A 19,069-nucleotide genomic window follows, 5' to 3' on the forward strand; every position below is an offset into this window, starting at 1 on the left:
TGCTCTCTATCTCCACCTGCTGGTAGATGGACACAACCACCAGTCTATGGATTGATCAGCTATGATTAATGGAAAGAAAATTATCAGGTATGATTATACATAATTTTACCGTAGGATAGTGTCTGCTGGTGCACAGAGCTGTCCAGACAGAACTTGCTGTCTGGTTAAACTTGAGTTATGTCCTCCCCTCTCCTTCCAGAACACCTCAATCTCCATCTTTCAAAGATTAATACATTTGTTTCTGGCCAGCAAATCAGCAAGGAGGAATTTTTAAATGTAGACATTTGTCTGAGTTATTCCCAAAATTACCCAGACAAATCTTTTGAATATGAGCCATATATATCTATATCTATCCATCTAAATAAATACAAATACACACTTGATTAAACCAATATGTTTATATGTAAACACAATGCATTGTACAGTAAGACAAAATAAACACAATACAATAAAAAAAAAAGGCAAAAAAGAAAAAGCAAGTTACTCTACTCTTTCACAAAATCAAGTCATCCCAATTGGATGTGGTATTATTGAAATGCAGCTACAAAGAGCCAGCCCTAAACTTTTCCTGTGAAATTGACAATAATCAATTTTACAAAGGCATGTAAGGGCCTACGCGCATCCAGCATGTGCCAAATCAGCATTACTGCCTGGCTACTGCGTACCCCGGGCGGTAATTCTGAATTTAGTGTATGCCGAAAACATGCGGTAGAAAATATTTTCTACCGCGTGGTGCTTACCCGGGGGTAAACGGCAGTGGGCATGCGCTGCATGCCTGCTTCCAGGGTAGCGCGTGAGACCTTACCACTAAGTCAGTGGGTGGCAGTAAGGTCTCAGACTGAAAATGGATATGCACTGGTTTTTATTTAGCTGCAAGTCCATTTTCCAGCCCCTTAAAAAAGGGCCCTTTTTCCAGGATGCGATAAAAACCAGCCCAGCATGTTCCCAAAAGATGCGCTCGCACTGCCGCAGGCCACTTTTTGCCACGGCTTAATAAAAGGGACCCCTCAATTGGGTAAGACATTCCAAAGTGTAGGTCCCACAAAAGAAAATAAACCTATACTTAATTGATTGCAGACCAGCAGACTCAATTCCATAAATTTAAGTTTGTACTTGGCAATAATGCACCTACAAATATTAGTAACATAATCTGGTGCCAAACCATGGATGACCTTAAAGAACAAAATGATATTAAATTGCTGCTAGTAAGCGTTGGTGTTAATGGGTGTACCGACTTCCAAAGATTCAGACTACAGTGAAACTAACTGCAGTGTTTTGTACTAGCTAAAACCAGTTCAGAACCTTCTAGTGTCTTTTTTGTTGTTGTTTTTCGCAAAAAGTGTTCTTACTTATTGCTTTGAATTTTTTTCTAACATGTTAAAAAATATATATGTATGTGTGTGTGTTTGTGTGTGATGCTTTCAGGGACCAGAAAAGATGAAGAACTGGATCCCATGGACCCGAGTGCTTATTCAGATGCTCCACGGTATGTGTCTAATATTTTACTTACATCCAATTGTATATAAATTTCAAGAGACCTGTGTAATAATTTAGATATATATTCAGCTGGCTTTAACTGAAAAAAAATACTTTATTGTTGCTTTTGTTTTTACAATTTGTAACCTGTGTGTTTGATTGTGTTTCTCATATTTCACTGTCATGAAGTGTATGCAGAATTTATTGCACATTACCCCTAGGTTACTGGTTTCAGGGATCTGGATGGCATAGGGGATACAAAGTCCCACGATGTTCAGATTGGGACATAAATATTTCTCAATTACTCCACAAAAAGCTCTGGCAAACACAGAACCTTTTCTAAAATACACATGACACTTGCAAATATATGTGTGTTTTAGCAGCATGTCCAGTAGGAGCAGCAATTTTGGAAGAGTATACATGGGGCACAAAAACAGCAGCATCATTCGTCAGCTTCCGCATATAAGCACCGTACTTATGTACTTAAGCCTGCAAATAGGTGGGAAATTGTGGGATACAAATGCAACAAATAAATGTATAGTTGCACAGTTTAACTCTTTGTATAAGTGGTAGCAATTAACCATGGAAACCTCAAAAACTCTTTTTTTTTTTAAATTTGGAGGCAAAAAAAAAGGTTTTCCTTAATTGCTTGTTAAAGCCCTGGCCAAAATAAGTACTTTTTATTAAACCCATGTGTGCCTTGCTTCTGCTGCAAAAACCGATGGGGAAATTTGTTTAAACATACGTGTACTTCCATTGTAAAATTTTAAAACACACATGTAACTTTTTGGCATGCCCAAACCAGCCCCCTTTAAATCTCTGCATCCCAACCATCTACACATGTAAATTGCAGCATCTGCATCTGGAGGGCTTAAGGAATTTGACACATGGATACAGAACCTTCCACTTCAAGATCACTGATTTTAACTGACAGGATGAGCTGAGGGGGTTTGCACAGGGATACAGGCCTCTCACATCCTGCTGAAGAATAGTTACATTAAAGGCTTTATTAGTAAGCAACTGTTACATGACTTGTCTTTTTTGTATTGTTACTGATCAGGGGCTCATGGTCCACGGGGCTACCAAAGAGAAACGAGGCCAAGACTGGTGCAGATACCACAGCCGCAGGCCCTCTCTTCCAACAGCGACCATATCCGAGCCCTGGTGCTGTCCTCCGTGCCAATGCTGAAGCTTCAAGGGCAAAGCAGCAAGAATCATAATCCTCCATCCTGTTTTGTGGTTTTATTTTTATCTTGTAGATTTTTTTTTTATACCATTTGGAATTGGTAATTCAGATTAAACAATGTGTTGAAAGCATACTGCTAGTGTTTAAGTCCTTGTGTTTGTTTCTGAAATAAAGACTAAGGTTGTTTTTTTTTTTGTTTTTTTAGCTAAAGATTTAGCAGTCATCAGCTGCTTCCACAAGACCCATTTTATTCCTATGGGCCCCATTACAGATCAGATGTGCTAATCTCTATTAAAGGACTCCCACACCACCCCCAAGTCAGTGTTTCAATTTGATAATAAATATTTCTGTCAGGAAAATGAGGTGAAAAGGTATTGCTTTGTTCTGTACAGCCTTCTCAGAAATTCCTTTTGCCCCAAAGGTAACATAACATAGAGGCAGATTGGAGCTAGGCATGCAATTTCCTGCAGGTCACTGCAACAGTGAGTGGCTTGAGAAAAAAAAGTTTTGGGCTTTGGGGGAAAAAGAAAAAACACTGTTAGCAGCAAGCCGTAAGTGTAACACGGCGAGGAGAGAGGGTAGTGGGCTAAAAACAGAAATGCTTTGAAACAAGAGCTTTCAGACGATGGTAAAGGGATGAAGAATTACGGCGCTTATTGTGCCTTGAGGCCGAGATTGATTAAAACTACAGTTCCCAGAATTCTTGTAACACTGCGTCAAAGGGTGTAACAGTTTTTCGGCGACCCTTGCCACGAAGACCCACGTGAAAAGATGGAAACAGCGCCGAACAGGGAATACGCCAACAACCAAATACTACATTTCCCGGCTTGCCCAGTGCGTTTTAAAGCCATAAAACGCATAACGCACGTCCCGTGCTGCTGACCGGAACTTGTAGTTTTTAAAGAAAATCAACAAAAATGTAATTATTCTTTTTTCCGTCATTTCCAACGTCCTTTTGTGATCCAACGCCCGAAGATGGATGTGCAACTGCCCCCCTTGCGCTCAATGGATGAGTTTCTGCTGAACTCGGCTCGCTTCTCTCCTCCCATGATTGGGGACATGCAGCGTTGGAACAATCGTGTGATCAACAATCTCCTCTATTACCAGACGAACTACGGCGTACTGCTACTGGGGCAACTCCTGATAGGGGGGTAAGTGGAACAGGTCTCCCTGAAGGGGCGGGGCTAAGAGGGGGAGGGCAGCAGGTCTCCCTGATGTGGGAGGGGTGGGGAGCAAGTCTCCTTTTGATTTGGGATTTTGTATTTAAGATTTAAATCAATCATTTTACCCACTCGGAGCAAAAATAAAATGAGTTGGATAGGGCTTTTCCTGACCCAGAAATCTTACTACTTAAGGGTTAGTGTAATCACCTAGGCAATTGCCTAGTGTATACCTGAAATCAGAGGAACCCCTGCACATAGTATTTATTTGTTGGAACCAGGGCTAGGACAGAATCCTCTGGTAGGCATGACCACTTTCCGGTCTCTCATGGGTCAATGCACAAAGCACTGCTGCAGCTTTAACCCAGTTTTACTGCAGCCTTTATTGTCCGAGCAATGCTCCAGTGATTTCAAATGAGACTAGAGTTACCATATGCCCTCTTTTAAGAGGACATGTCCTCTTTTTGGACTTCTTCAGATATGTCCTGCATGATTTTTAATTTTTAGGGAAATGTTCTCTTTTTCTTTTATGTGCCTATAACCAACACACACCTATCCACATGAGAGAAACCATCTGTGGCCTATTAGTCAACCGGGGTGCTAAAGAGAGAGAAAGGCATTGCTGATGCCCTCCTTTTTTTCCCCCTGCTGGTTGAATCTGTCAAAGGAATTTTGTTTGTGCAGTACAACTTTAAGCATATGTCATGCAAAAACTTTCACATGTATCTCAGAAGCCAGTCAAAGTTGTTGAGGGATATACGCTCTTCTGATAAGCTTGGGCTCAGACTCGGTCAGACTCATCCTGAAGTTTTTGAAAAGTCGATTGTCTATTGCTGTACTGTAAGCAAGTCACTGTTGCTTACAGTACAGCAATAGACAATCGACTTTTCAAAAACTTCAGGATGAGTCTGACCGAGTCTGAGCCCAAGCTTATCAGAAGAGCGTATATCCCTCAACAACTTTGACTGGCTTCTGAGATACATGTGAAAGTTTTTGCATGACATATGCTTAAATATTTAATCGTAACCTTTGTTAATGAACACAAGTCACTGTTTGATGTGTGTTCATTAACAAAGGTTACGATTAAATATTTCTTTAGCAATGGTAGCAACCAGTTTTATTTTTTGTGTCCGCAAATATGGTAACCCTAAATGAGGCTATTAATTTGTGTGGAAACCTTTACCAGAGGTGACAAAGAGAGAGAGCTAGTGTCCAAAGTATAAAATGTTTATTAAAACATCCAATGACTCAACACGGGCCATGTTTCGTCCGCAAAGGCCTGCCTCAGGAGCCTTCTGTCTGGATGTTTCTTCACACTAGCTCTTGAAATAAAACAGCAAATAATAAAACACCTTGTGCAATAAAAGGTATCTCTTAACAAAGAACTGTCACGAACTTGCAACAAAGTAGTAAAACGAGGGTTCCTGTTCTTCTGTTTCCTTTGTCAAACCTTTACTGGAGACCACATTAAAATATATGTTAATGTTGTCATTAGATATTCCTGGGCCATGCTAAAAAAAATAAAAGTTTCTAACATGCAGGAAACTTTTTGCCAGGTCTGGGGCAGTGTAGAAGAGTTGGCTGAGAGGAGTGGGTTTATGGCTCTTTCCCTTCAACCTGACCACCCTGCCCTTTACTGCTTCTGGCACTGGACCCTAGCAGCCTCCCTCTCCAACCCTACTCTTCCTCCCCCACTTACAAATTCCCTGATAGTCTAGTGGCCCATGGCCCCCTCTCCTTTCCGATTGCTTTGCAACCGTCAGACCTCCCTCCCTCCCCTGGATATTTAAAAAAAAAATAAAAAAAGTTTCTTAAGTGGTCTAATGGCCTCCTTCCTGACCGGACCCCACCCCCTTTCCCTAATATTAAAAAAAATATATTCCCTGGTGTGTAATAGTCGTCGTCCCCCCCCCCCCCCCAAAAAAAAATCCCTGGTAGTCTAGCAGGACCCTACACCTAGCCCCCCTGACCCCATTCTTCAAACGAGGCAGGGTCGATATCCACTTGCTGCTGCTTCCAATGCCATAATCTTCAAAATGGCAGTACTCTGCCCTGCACAGTGCATATTGGGATGCACCACGCAGGCAAGGGTGCCGCCATTTTGAAGATGATGGCGCCAGAGGCAGGAATGAGTAGGCATCGCTCCTGCCTTACTTGAGGTATGGAGTCGGGAAACTAGGTTTGGGGTCATGATGTTTGGGAGGGGGGGGTCCTGTTAGACTATCAAGGATTATTGGGGGGACTAAGGGGCGGAGAGAGGGGACTACTAGACTACCAGGGAATTTGTTGGGGGCTAGGAGGCCACTAGACCACCAGGTCATTTTGTTAACATTAGGAGGAGGGGGATCATATATGTGGGGGCAAGGTAGGTGCTACTAGACACCAGGGATGTGTTTTGGGAGGGCAGGAAGAGGTGTCGGGTTGGGGGATGCTTGTCAGAACATGGGAGAGGGGCTACTGCATGCTGCGGCATTCTTGTGTGTGAGGTTTTGTTTTGTTTTGTTGGTTTTTTAAAATGTCAACCCTAATTGTCAGTGCCTGACCAAATCACCGCTCAGACACTGACAGGAAAGTATTTCTCTGCTCATTGATTAGAACATGCAGCAGCATTTTTGTGGTGCTAATTTAGAGTGAAGACTGTACCACAAGGCTTTGTGCATTTGCCCCCCAGTAAGAAAAGCAACTCCAAGGCTTTTGTTCTGAACCAGCTGTTTACTTACAGTCTCTTCAGGGAAATAAGAACAATGTGGCAGTGGTAGACACAGGGCAAATGCAACAATGGCAATTATATGCAATCTCTGGTGCTCCAAACTAAGAGGCAGATGCAGCAACCAAACGTAAAAAAATCTAAATCGTTAAAGTCCCTAACGATTTTAAAATAACGAAAAATGCACCAAAAAAAAAAGTCACACATGCTGGAATCGGTATTGAAACGTACAATGTATCAAAGAATCACAATACACATCGTTAATCGGCCCCCAAATCATGCGCAGAGCAGCCAAGCGTTATGTTAGCTGCTCTGCGCATGCCACAAACAGTCAAATCACAAGCACATGGCAAATTGAATTGACACATAAAAAAATAAAACTAAAAAAAGGATCGGGAGGGGGCAAGGGCGCTCATCAGGAGCGTCCTGTACGGACGGCCTTGCCCCCCCCCCCCCCCGCCGCTGCTCCCCACTTTCCGCCGCTCCCCCCACCCCGAAAAAGCAAAATTGTAGCAGCCCCTGCCCCCCTCCCTTCTTCACTACTCTCAGCTCCGCCTCCCGACATTCTCCGTCTGTGCCCCGCCCCCTTTGGGGGTCGTCGCCGCCATTCCCCTTCTCCATCGGGCCCCCCTCCCTCTTACCGGGCCCGTGCAGCGCCTCTCTCCTCTGTCCGAAGGCGCTGCACGGGCAAGAAGAACGCTGAATCAGCTGATGCCTGCCTTCGCGATGGCGCGTCTTCCTCCTGCTGCGCCCGCCCCTGTCTGACGTCAGTATCCTACGTAGGTTACTGACGTCAGACAGGGGCGGGCCCAGGAGGAGAAAGACGCTCTATCGATGCATTGCCATCGCGAAGGCAGGCATCAGCTGATTCAGCGTTCTTCTTGCCCGTGCAGCGCCTTCGGACAGAGGAGAGAGGCGCTGCACGGGCCCGGTAAGAGGGAGGGGGGCCCGATGGAGAAGGGGAATGGCGGCGACGACCCCCAAAGGGGGCGGGGCACAGACGGAGGATGTCGGGAGGCGGAGCTGAGAGTAGTGAGGAAGGGAGGGGGGCAGGGGCTGCTACAATTTTGCTTTTTCGGGGTGGGGGGAGCGGCGGAAAGTGGGGAGCAGCGGCGGGGGGGGGGGCAAGGCCGTCCGTACAGGACGCTCCTGATGAGCGCCCTTGCCCCCTCCCGATCCTTTTTTTAGTTTTATTTTTTTATGTGTTTTCTGAGGTCCTTTGGACCAATCACAGCGCTTTTAGCTCTGCTAATGCGCTGGGATTGGCTCAAAGTTTGTTTATTTTTTCACTTAACACTTTTTCCTGGCACAGAGCTGTCCTAACGAGAGGTCCAGACCTCTCGTTAGTTTTCCTGCCTTTTTCCTGCGTAAAGGCAATCGGAAAAGGTTAGTGCATGTCGTTTCAATGGGGTTTTCACACTAATTGCTCATCTCCATTCCGTTTTCGTTAGCTGCTACTGTCGTCGGAAAATAGGCTTAAGTGCATGGAAAGGATAGGAAATTCTTCCCTGAGGGCTCATTTAACGATGAAAAACGTTTAGTGCATCTACCTCTAAGTCCTCAGAGAAAAGTCCAGCTCTTTATATCCTTTCTCCTAGTACTGAAGGTAGCAGGGGCAACATAGTTCAATAGAATATCCACTTGCACATAAGATAAGGCAACATAACATAAGAATTGTCCTACTGAGGGCCCGAGGCACAAAAGTCCCCCAAAAGAACCGTTTGCTATTTCCACTGAGGTGCAAATAACGAGTGATTCTCAAAGGAAATCATATGCAAATGAGCTGCTCGCAAAAACAACAAGCAGCTGAAGCCTGCGCATGCATACAGCAGCCACACGCTAAGCGTGGCTGCTGTACGCATGCTCAAACGCTTATAAGCTGTGTGTCTGAAAGCCTGTGTAGCTTTCATTTTTCAAACTGTTTTGATTACCGCCACAGCTTTTAATCCCAAGGCTTTCTGTACACGGATTACAGAGGTTATTTTTGATTGGCGGGAATCCCATGGATGCTGCACCTTTATAAAATACAGACATGTGGGTTGGGATTATATGTTTGAGGTACTACAACTGGTAGGCGTGAGAGGCTGGGCATTTGGGGCTATCAGATCGCTATATTCTAACCCTAAAGCAGCCGTGCTGATTAATGGAGGCAGAACTCAGCAAATAAATATAGAGAGGGGGACCAGGCAGGGATGCCCCCTGTCCCCACTCCTCTTTGTGCTTTCCATTGAGCCATTGATTAGAAGTATCCAGCGGGGAGAAGGGGTGGCAGGGGTGTCAGTGGGGGGAGACCGGGTAAAGACATTCGCCTTTGCAGATGATTTGTTGATCATATCCACATCCCCGAGTGTGGCCTTACCAGCCCTTTTGGAGGAGATAGAACGATTTAGTGTTATATCAGGGTTTCAAATCAACCGGGAAAAATCGCAAATGATGAGATTACATGATCATTTAGATGGCCCCGGCCCAAAGGATTTTTCACTGCAGAAGGCGGGGACGGAGATGAAGTATTTAGGCATATTAATTCCTAGGACATTAAGCTGTCTGTATGAGGTGAACATTCAAAAGTTGCTGAAGGACACGGCTAGAAAACTGGAGCAGTGGCAGGGTCTTCCTATCTCCCTCTTGGGACGTGTCGCGCTTTACAACATGATGGTTATCCCCTGCTGGTCATATGTGTTCCAAACCCTACCTCTACACTTCACTAATAGGGATGAAAGACGATTGAATGGAATGTTAAGGAAATTTTTGTGGCGGGGAAGGAAACCTAGGTTCCCTTTAGACAAAATGTATGTTCCAAAGAGTATGGAGGGTTGGGCTTACTAAGTGTGCGACACCTGGCGGTTGCCAATGCTATGAGACATGTAACAGACTGGTTCCGTAACTCTACAGACTTCTCAGCCACTGCCATGGAATTGAGCCTATTTGAACCTATTCATTTCAGTAGTTGTCTCCATGGGAGTGGGGGGGCCTCTTCACTGTTGAACATTTCCAATATCCTGCCACAGGCGCAGAAGGCATGGAACTGGATCTGCAGATTACATCACTTTTCGACAAGGGTCACCCCGATGTTACCATTGTGTGGGAACCCTGATTTCCCCCCCGGAATGATGTACAATGTTTTCAAACAATGGAGAGAGCGGGGCATAATTTACCTGCAACAGATCTTAACCCGGGAAGGAAAGTTGCAATCGTTTCAGGAATTACAAAAAAGAGGCCTATTTCACCCTAAAGACTATTTTCATTACTGGCAGTTGTTACATTACACGAGGAGCCTACCTTGGGAATCTTTAGCGGAAGATGTACAAGAGGAATTACCAGTGGCGTTTGCCTTGGGATCGCAACAAAAAGTTCCATTGAGATTCCATCTCCGACATATTAAAGATACAATTGCAGAACCGGATTTTGGCAAATACGCGGAGGCTTGGAGCAGAGACCTGCTAGTAGAAGTTTCATCGGGTTTGCTTAAAGAACATGTGTTAACTCTACATAGAGTGTCTCCCCTAGCGGACCATTGGGAGATACAGTATCGTTTTGCTTTTCGGATGCATATGCCACCCCGACGAGCATTCTATGCAGGGGCCTCTCCAGATGGGATGTGCCCCAAGTGCTATGCCGAAGGGGCGACCTTGGGACATATGTATTGGGCCTGCCCAAAAATTCAGAACTTCTGGTCAAATCTACTTTTAAAGGTTTCTGCTCTGTGGAGAACTAAGTGGTCTGGTTCGCCACTCCTGCTGTTTGGAAATCCCTGCTTAAGAGCTCCAAGGCCGAAAGGTCTTATAAACTTTGTCCGGCGAGCTACTCTGATTGCAAAAAAGTCCATTCTAGCAGCTTGGTTATCACCGGAAGGCCCATCTTTTCAAAGTTGGCAAGTACGGATGGTACAACTATTGCGAACTGAGCGTATGATGATAAAAGAAGGCGACAGGCGTGAGTTTGGAAAATTTTGTTCGAGATGGGGCCCGTTTTTGGACTCTTTGCCCCCAAGAGCGAAAAGCTCCCTGCTGAACATTTGACTGATAGAATAACCCAGAACGTTGTCCCATTGACCTATATCTAGAGCTTTGGAAGGAAAGGGGAGGGTAGAGGGGTGGGAATAGGTGATAAAATGTGGACCTGGGGGGGGGATCTCGGGGGGCCATCAGAACACAGGCTCCTAGGGACCTGCTCTCTTGGTTGTTGTTTAGTGCTATAATAGAAGAAGAGGGAGGGGGGATATAAAATGGAAAAAACGAATTGATGACAATGGCTTTAGGAACAAATGTGGTAAAAACAATTTTCTGTTTCTTGAGATTGGTATCTAATTGTTTCTTATCTTATTGTATTGGATCTTTTTGATGTTCATCAATAAAAATTATTGAAACATAAAATACAGACATGTTAAGAAGCAGCTCAAGAAAGCCCTCCGGTAAGCAAGGGCTGACACAGAAGAGTGCACTTTTAAAGAGATATTTAAGCTGTATGGTGTGTCCCGAGAAGGAGGCTAGCGCTGCCTACAGAAAGGCACTCTTGCACCAGATCTGCAGCAGCAGAGCTCAAGACACGTTGGCTGGACTGACACAGCCCTTTATTTTCTTAGATGCTGCTATCAGCAGAATCGCTGATAAGGCGGGAATCCCTTAACTGTAGGTTCCAGCTAGCCCAACAAGCAGCCAGTCCAGGCCACAAATTTCTGGCAGAGTCCCAAGAAGTACACCTACTACTCATTACTTCTATAGCACTACTAGATGTACACATTATATGCAGGTACTTTCTCTGTCCCTAGAAGGTTCACAATCTAAGTTTCTATACCTGGGGCAATGGAGGTTTAAGTGACTTGCCCAAGGTCACAAGGAGCTGCAGTGGGAATGGAACCCAAGTTGTTAGGGTCAAAGCCTGCTGTTTTAACCTTTACGCTACTCCTCCACAGCAGGATTCTATACTACTTATAAGCAGTGGCTTTCCCAGGACTTCCTTAATAAAGGTTTATGGACTTTTCCTCTAGGAATGTATCCAAGCCTTTTTCCTAGATAAATTAACTGCTTTTACTATTTTTTGTCACTTCATTGACTGTCCTCTAATTTTTGTGTTCTTTGAAATAATATTAGTTATAGTGTTCCATTTGTTCTTTCTGTTTTCTCTGACTCTAACAGATAGATACAAGACATGAAATTGATTCTTTATGCCAAAAGTTTGCACTACATGTTTACCTATAAAGAAAAAATGCCCTTATCACTAGAAAGCCCTATTATAACTCCCCAGGAAGGGCTAGAGTGTAGCATTAGCTTTTTTCCCATTACTCATCCTGAAAATAATCACATAACATTCTAAACAATTTACTCATTTCTAACATGTGGATAGCTGGATAAACTCCATTTGCAAAAACAGAAAAAGTCCTAAAAATGTGGGGGTTCTATGTCAAAATATATGAATCAATTTAATGTATGAATCCTCAATTACCCATCATCCCCCTATTTTGGGAAGGGGCCCAAAAAAGGATGGAGGGAGTGCTAGTCCCACCCTCCTCCAACTACTACTACGAAGAGGTAGGCCACCGGGGGGGGGGGGGGGGGGGGGGGGAGGGAGGGAGGGAGGGCAAGCTACTTAACTAGCTAGATAGTGGTCCCACTGGATCACCAGGGCATTTTTGTTCGATGGGGAGGGGGAAAGAGGGAAGCTAGCGATTCCACTGCACCACCAGGGTTTTTGTGTTTTGGGGGTGGGGGGCCTGGAGGTCCAGTGGTCTTGTGTTGGGGGGTTTGACAGATCCAGGAGAAAATCCCGGACCTGTCAAACCTCTTCAGTGGGTCTTCCCCATTCCTCCCTCACTGGCAAACCCTAACGCCAGCTCCAAGCTGAAGTAGGGTTTGCAGCGGAAGCAGTGCCCTTGTTTGGTGAGCTGTCCGCTGATCATGAGGGAGGAATGTGGGAGACCCCACTGATCATGAGGGAGGAATGTGGGAGACCTTTAAATTCATGCAATTAGCGATCAGAGCCAGCGAGCTTGTTATTACATGCGCTCACCGGCTCTGATCATCGGGCGGAAGCAAACACGAGCGCTACTACAGCGCTATTGGCCTCTAACATCCGTGTTTGCTTCTGATCATTGACCCATAAGGCAGTAGTCTTTAGCTGCTGAACCAGCATAAGGAGCTTCTGCATTTGCTATATAATTGTTAATAATTCACATACCCATTCAGCCTTTGCAGTGGTATTATACTCAGAATTCAGTTTGTTTATACGTCATAAAATTCACCGTAGCCTCTTACTTGTCAAAGAATTCAAACTCTCAGGGGACTATTTTCAACAAGGTAAAAGCAGAAATTAACTTTGTTCTTTAGACCTCCAGTATAGAAGTCTATTAATAAGTTATCCCTGTTCTTTTCCAATGACAAAATAAAACTAAGTTGTCCTTTCAAGTAAGCACTGATTACATCATTCACAGTCGTGACAGACCTGAATCATCAAACACAAGGTACCTGAATTCAGCCTAGTCAAAGTTAAAAGTCATTTGTGTGTCAGTGAAGGCTGGATAATTAAAACCCACAAGTCAATAGAAACACAGCACAACATATCTGTAAAAGCACAGATCAATATACCTCTGAACTCCCTCTGGTGGAGTTAAAGAGCCATTATTTGAAAGTAAAAGGAAGGCGTGTTGTGGATAATCTCTGCATATGATGCAGAGGCATACATGATAAACAAACTGCAGACTCCAAAACAGTATCACTATTGTGTTCTTAGAAAAAGGACAGAGATAAGATAAATTGTTATTTGCCTTCTTTAGGGCAAAAATTCCACTAAGCTGAGATCTCTATTGATTCAGTGCTACAATCTCATTTAATGGTTTATGTGTCTTTTTTTTGTTCTTACACAGCTAAAGGATCTGTGAGCCAGATGCAGAAAGGTCCCATTAAGGATCCGTCAGCGTTTCCAAATCAGTAAAAATGTACCGATTTAGAAACACAGAGGGATTCACAAAGAAAATTGCATGCGAATGAGATGCTCATTGCTTTTTCGACCCAGCTCATTTGCATGCGATATGGGGGAAGCAAGTCAGTGAGCTGAGCATACGCAGAACAGTCAATCGCTATGCGTGGCTGCTCTGCGCATGCTACAGATGGCTCTCATACACGCAGACAAGCTGCGTGTATGATAGCAGTAGCTTTACCCTTTTTTTTTTCTTGGCAACCACAAAAGCATTTATTTTTTGATGGGCATACCTGTATTGCCGCTCCCTGCCTCCCACTGCTAGGAAAAAGTGAAAAAAACCTCTCTTCTGCTGTCTGCTCTTCTGTGAGGAATCAGCAGCATCAGGGCTTGGTTCCACCCCCAGCTGCTCCTACTGCTTCCTTCTATTGGCTGGCTGACATCCTAGAACGCCCATCTCCCTGCAGATGGACTCTCATTAGCTGGCTGCTGTCCCAACTCCTCCTCCCTGTAGGACTTCCCTGATGACATCACAGTTCACGCTTCAGCTGACGGGGGTTAGGGACCCCCTCCAGCCAAACCAGGGGGCCCAGGCCCCCATGGCCCCCCATAGCTACGCCACTGGTTCCACTACTGCACGTACGGAGATGTTGTCCTGGTTTTCCTATGAAAAGCAGGGACTGCAAGTTCATGTATATAACTGTGTTTGGATCAGTCTCTTTGGGTTGCCCAGGGTCACTTGTTAGTTCCTTTCCTTGCTGCTGCCAGTGGTTTCCTTTGGGAAATAGGGTACATGAAGAAGGGGTGGGGGAACATCTCGCCTTGTCTTTACTTCTTTTTCAAACATTGTTCTCTCGCTTCTCATCCTTTCCAGGTATTTCCGGCCCCTGAAGATGCTCCTCTGTGTCTTTGTGCTTTTTTTCACCTTCTTGGCCTTCGTGTGGGCAGCAGAGACTCAGGCTCTAGTGCGACGCTTCCGTCGGAAGCACCCGACCTACTGCCTCCTTGGTATCCTTCTCACCAGCTTCTTGATCTTGTATCTTGCTGGGAGCACAGTTGTTCTCCTGTTAGTGTACATCTTTCCTTTCCTTTGTGAGTATATAATACCAGCTTCTTGATATCCTTGACCTCACAGGCCACAGCTTTGTACTGAGGGAGGGATGGAGCTTCTGAACATATATTAAGAGAGAAACTAAGTTTTTAGCTGCTGCCTTTTAAGTGAAAGATTGGACTTACAGCTTATGTGTATACATCATTGCCCTCCTTCAGGATCATTGCTATATGGGCTTCTAGTATCGGAGGAGGACTAAAGGTAGCACAGAACACTGAGCTTCCTCATCCATTCCCATTCTGCAAAGCTGAGAGGTCCTTTTACTAAGGTGTACTGAAAAATGACTTGCAGTAGTGTAAGCATGGGTTTTGGGCACACCCCAATCCATTTTTCAGCGCACCTGTAAAAAATAACTTTTTTAAATTTTTTGCCGAACATGGACGTGCGGCAAAATCAGAATTGCCTCTAGTCCATTTTGGGTCTGCGACCTTACCGCCAGCCATTGACCTAGCAGTAAAGTCTCACATGGTAACTAGGTGGTAATGACCTATGCGTGCCAAATGCCAGTTGGCACGTGTCCGAAAATAAAAATGATTTTTCGGCCGCACATATCGGACGCATGCCAAAAATGAAATTACCGCAAGAGCTGTGCGGTAACTCCATTTTGGCATGTGTTGGGTGTGCGTAGATGCTTACGCGACTTAGTAAAAGGGCCTCTGAGTGACTTAGAGGGGCATTTTCGAAAGAAACGTCTATGTTTGGATTTGGACGTCTTTGTAAAACGTCAAAATCCGGGAGCAGGAAAAACCGTATTTTCGAAAAAAGATGGACATTCATCTTTTGTTTCGAAAATACCAAGGACATCCTTGAATTTGGACATCCCTAGACATGGACGTCTTTGAGTTTCGGCGATTTTCGAAACCAAAGACATCCATCTCAAAAACATCCAAATGCAAGCCATTTGGACGTGGGAGGAGCCAGCATTTCTAGTGCACTGGTCCCCCTGACATGCCAGGACACCAACCATGCACCCTAGGGGCACTTCAGTGGACTTAATAAAATGCTCCCAGGTACATAGCTCCCTTACCTTGTGTGCTGAGCCCCCTCCAACCCCCCCCCCCCCAAAAAAAAAAACCCCCACTACCCACAACTGTACACCACTACTATAGCCCTTATGGATGAAGGGGGGCACCTATATGTGGGTACAGTGGGTTTCTGGTGGGTTTTGGAGGGCTCACTGTTTCCTTCACAAATGTAACAGGTAGGGGGGGTATGGGCCTGGGTCCGCCTGTCTGAAGTGCACTGCAGTATCCACTAAAACTGCTCCAGGGACCTGCATGCGCTGTCATGGACATGAGAATGACATCTGAGGCTGGCACGAAATATTTTTAAAGATGTTGTTTGAGGGTGGGAGGGGGTTAGTGACCACTGGGGGTGTAATGGGAGGTCATCCCTGATTCCCTCTGGTGGTCATCTGGTCATTTCGGGCACCTTTTTGTGCCTTATTCATAAAAAAAGCATGTCCGGATGAAAACGTTCACGTTTTACTGTAGGACGACCTTGCTTTTTTCGATTATGGCTCAAAGACGTCCAAATCTTAGGCACTCTCAAGTCCCGCCTTCACCACACCTCCAATACGCCCCCTTGAAATTTGGACGTCCTTGCGTCAGACTGCAGTTGGATATGTCCAAAATCGGGTTTCGATTATACCAATTTGGACGTCCATCTCTTTTGAAAATGAGCCTGCTAGAGGCATATTCTCAAAGCACTTAGATTTACAAAGGTATATTGTAACCTATGGAACTTGTAAGTCTTAAGTGCTTTGAAAATGAGCTCAAAAGCGACATAACTAGTGAATTGAGGCAGATAAGAGCCAGGTTTCATAAATTATGGTTAGAGACATACATGAGCATCATCAAAAGTGATAGCATGGGAGATAATTTGATTGACTGATATGCATCTCTGTGTCCACAGTGATCATTATCCATGCTTCCCTACGCCTGCGGAATCTGAGGAACAAGATTGAGAATAGGCTGACAAACATTGGGCTGAAGCGGACGCCCATGGGGTTGCTGCTGGAAGCACTAGGACAAGAACAGGAAGCAGGATCCTGAGATGGCAGGAGTGTGGGGTGAGATGGAAGAGGGGAGTCTTCACTACACAGCAGTACCATGCTTTTGTGAAATATCGCCCCCCTCTGCATCCAAGGCTGCTGCGAACACAGACTTCTAAAAAAAAAAAAAGCCAAAGGCCTCTCCAGTCACAGACCCCAATCATGAAGACATACTTTTAGAGGCCACAGAGCTCCCTAAGTGTGACAGATATCCCTGGTCCCAGATGTTTCTAAAATTCACAACTAAGCCACAGGCCTCTCTGAAAGTTACAGGTGGCAACAGATTTTTTTTTAATGTTGCAGGTTCCCTCCTCCTTTCCTAGCTACAGACAACTCTAGGCTTACCCAGTCAAACTCTTGTCAAAGTTACAGACTCACCTCCAGTGTGGGTCTGTTGTCTCTGAGAGTTCCAGCCCCCTTCCTTGGACTTACTAAACTACTTCAGTTCCCCCATGATCTATATCCCAGAAAATCATTCTTAAGATGATAAAGTCCAGGGTCTGTTTCTTGCATCAGTATTACCTTGAAACTTGATTTTTTTTTTTTTAAATTATGTTTAATACGTTTTTGACAAAATATATTAAAACTGTTGAAAACATGTATAGATATGCACAGTCAATAAAGGAGAAAAAGTATGTATCAATGTAATAATCCAAAAGTGAAACTTGAATTATAGCCAGATTAACATCTGGTTAAGAGAGAGGCTGAAGTCAGTTGATAATCTATGTAATCTTGGAGAATGTCATTTTTTTAGCCTCTACCGATGCTTCTCCTCTCTAGCTTTCAGAAGTTCTTCTAACTGACATGGCTCAAGAAACATAAAACTGTTCCCCCTGGATATCTAAGCAAACACTTGAAAGAAAATTTAAGGAAAAATTGAGCTCCCACAACTTGACATGTTATGGATGTGATGCTGTAAGCCGCCTTGATAAGAACATAAAACATGAGTAGCCATACTGGGTCAGACCAATGGTCCATCTAGCCCAGTATCCTGTTTTCCAGACAGTGGCCAATCCAGGTCACAAGTACCTGGCAGAAACCCAAATCGTGGCAACACTCCATACTACAAATCCCAGGGCAAGCAGTTGCTTTCCATGTCTGTCTCAATAGCAGACTATGGACTTTTCCTCCAGGAATTTGTCCAAACCTTTTTTTAAACCCAGCTACACTAACCACTGTTACCACATCCTCTGGCAAAGAGTTCCAGACCTTAACTATTTGTTGAGTGAACAAATATTTCCTCCTATTTGTTTTAAAAGTATTTCCATGTAACTTCCTTGAGTGTCCCCTAGTCTTTGTACTATTGGAAAGGTAGGCTATACATTCCATAATTTAAATAAGTACAAGTAAAGGAACTATCCAGATATCTGTTTTGTGCAGAGATCTGTATAGTTCAATGTGCAGCCTCTGTCAGGTTATAATACAGAATTAACTAAGACTAGCTTCAGACAAATTTTCCATCTCTTAAGTTTCTTCCAGAGGGGCAGCTCTGTTCAGATTGTCAGAGGGAATTTGGCTGTCCGGAGTGCCACTGTCTTCTGCTCTCTGCCTATAAGAAGGCAGAAAATAGCTGGCATTGCTATGGTAGAGAATTTCAATACATAGGAAACATTTTTAAAATGTGTGCAAGGGACAAACACTTTAGAGATTTAGGGCATATTTTCTGAGTTTTCCACTTCACCATGCAATATACAACATAGGAGCCAACTTTTCAAAATGATTGGGGTGCTGAAAATTTTTTTTTTTTTTACAGGTGGTGCATTCCCCTCTCCTCCTCCCCCTCTCTCCTCCGAGTTCCAGGCCCCCTTCCTCCCTTCCTCTCCTCTGAGTTCCAGGTCCCCCCTCCCTCTCCTCCGAGTTCCAGGCCCCCCTCCCTCCCTCCGAGTGCCAAGACCCCCCTCCCTCCCAGTGCCAGCCCCAACCCCAGCCTGACCTCTTCTCTCACAACAGTCCTCCGCCGGTTTGCCCTCGCCTTCCTGCGTGCCGCCCAGAATTTTAAAAGTCATCTTACCTCGGGGTCCCGGCGGCAGCAGTGAAAAGCGAGCAGGTTCGGCACTTCAGCCTTCCCTCCTCTCTCAGCCCGCAGGACCAGAGCTGAGAGAGAGAGAGAGAAGGGAAGGCTGAAGCGACGAGCCTGCTCGCCTTTCAGTGCTGCCGCCGGGACCCCGAGGTAAGATGACTTTTAAAATTCTGGGCGGCACGCAGGAAAGCAAGGGCGAACCGGCGGAGGACTGTTGAGGGAGAAGAGGGCGGGCACCGGGCAGGTCAGGCTGGCGAAGGGAACTTCCGGTTCCGACTTCCGGCAGGTGAAATATTGGGGGTGCTCGAGCACCCACAGAGTCGGCGCCTATGATATACAGTTGTCTTTGATAAGAGCAGCAGCCATGACCTGGAAGGATAGTGTGACACTTCTCTCAGTCTACCAATCTTAAGGGGGAAATTATTAATGTGGGCTACATTAAGG

At 44.9% G+C, this 19,069-nt stretch overlaps 2 protein-coding genes across 3 annotated transcripts in view; both read left to right on the forward strand.

Moving 5' to 3' along the window:
• The window catches only part of LOC115463436 (polyglutamine-binding protein 1-like), a 35,737-nt gene extending 32,942 nt beyond the window's left edge, over positions 1-2,795 (forward strand). For both annotated transcript variants that reach the window (XM_030193930.1, XM_030193931.1), the window contains exons 6-7: positions 1,426-1,486; positions 2,537-2,795. In XM_030193930.1, coding sequence (XP_030049790.1) covers positions 1,426-1,486; positions 2,537-2,696 — 221 coding nt within the window. In that variant the 3' untranslated portion in view covers positions 2,697-2,795. The remainder of the gene's footprint in view (positions 1-1,425; positions 1,487-2,536) is intronic.
• Positions 2,796-3,425: 630 nt separating this feature from the next.
• Positions 3,426-17,609, forward strand: LOC115463438 (PRA1 family protein 2-like). Its single transcript, XM_030193933.1, has 3 exons — positions 3,426-3,813; positions 14,316-14,533; positions 16,467-17,609. The coding sequence occupies exons 1-3, from the start codon at positions 3,638-3,640 to the stop codon at positions 16,604-16,606; spliced, it is 534 nt and encodes a 177-aa protein (XP_030049793.1). The 5' UTR covers positions 3,426-3,637; the 3' UTR covers positions 16,607-17,609.
• Positions 17,610-19,069: the final 1,460 nt, after the last annotated feature.

This window comes from Microcaecilia unicolor, chromosome 2 (assembly GCF_901765095.1).
Source record: "Microcaecilia unicolor chromosome 2, aMicUni1.1, whole genome shotgun sequence".
NCBI classification, from domain to species: domain Eukaryota; kingdom Metazoa; phylum Chordata; class Amphibia; order Gymnophiona; family Siphonopidae; genus Microcaecilia; species Microcaecilia unicolor.

What these genes read in the sequence shown, in the direction of transcription:
- LOC115463438 (XM_030193933.1), top strand. Translation starts at nt 3,638, where the DNA reads ATGGATGTGCAACTGCCCCCCTTGCGCTCAATGGATGAGTTTCTGCTG. An exon ending in GGGCAACTCCTGATAGGGGG is followed by an intron (nt 3,814 to 14,315) that starts GTAAGTGGAACA and finishes CATCCTTTCCAG; the next exon opens with GTATTTCCGGCCCCTGAAGA. An exon ending in GTACATCTTTCCTTTCCTTT is followed by an intron (nt 14,534 to 16,466) that starts GTGAGTATATAA and finishes CTGTGTCCACAG; the next exon opens with TGATCATTATCCATGCTTCC.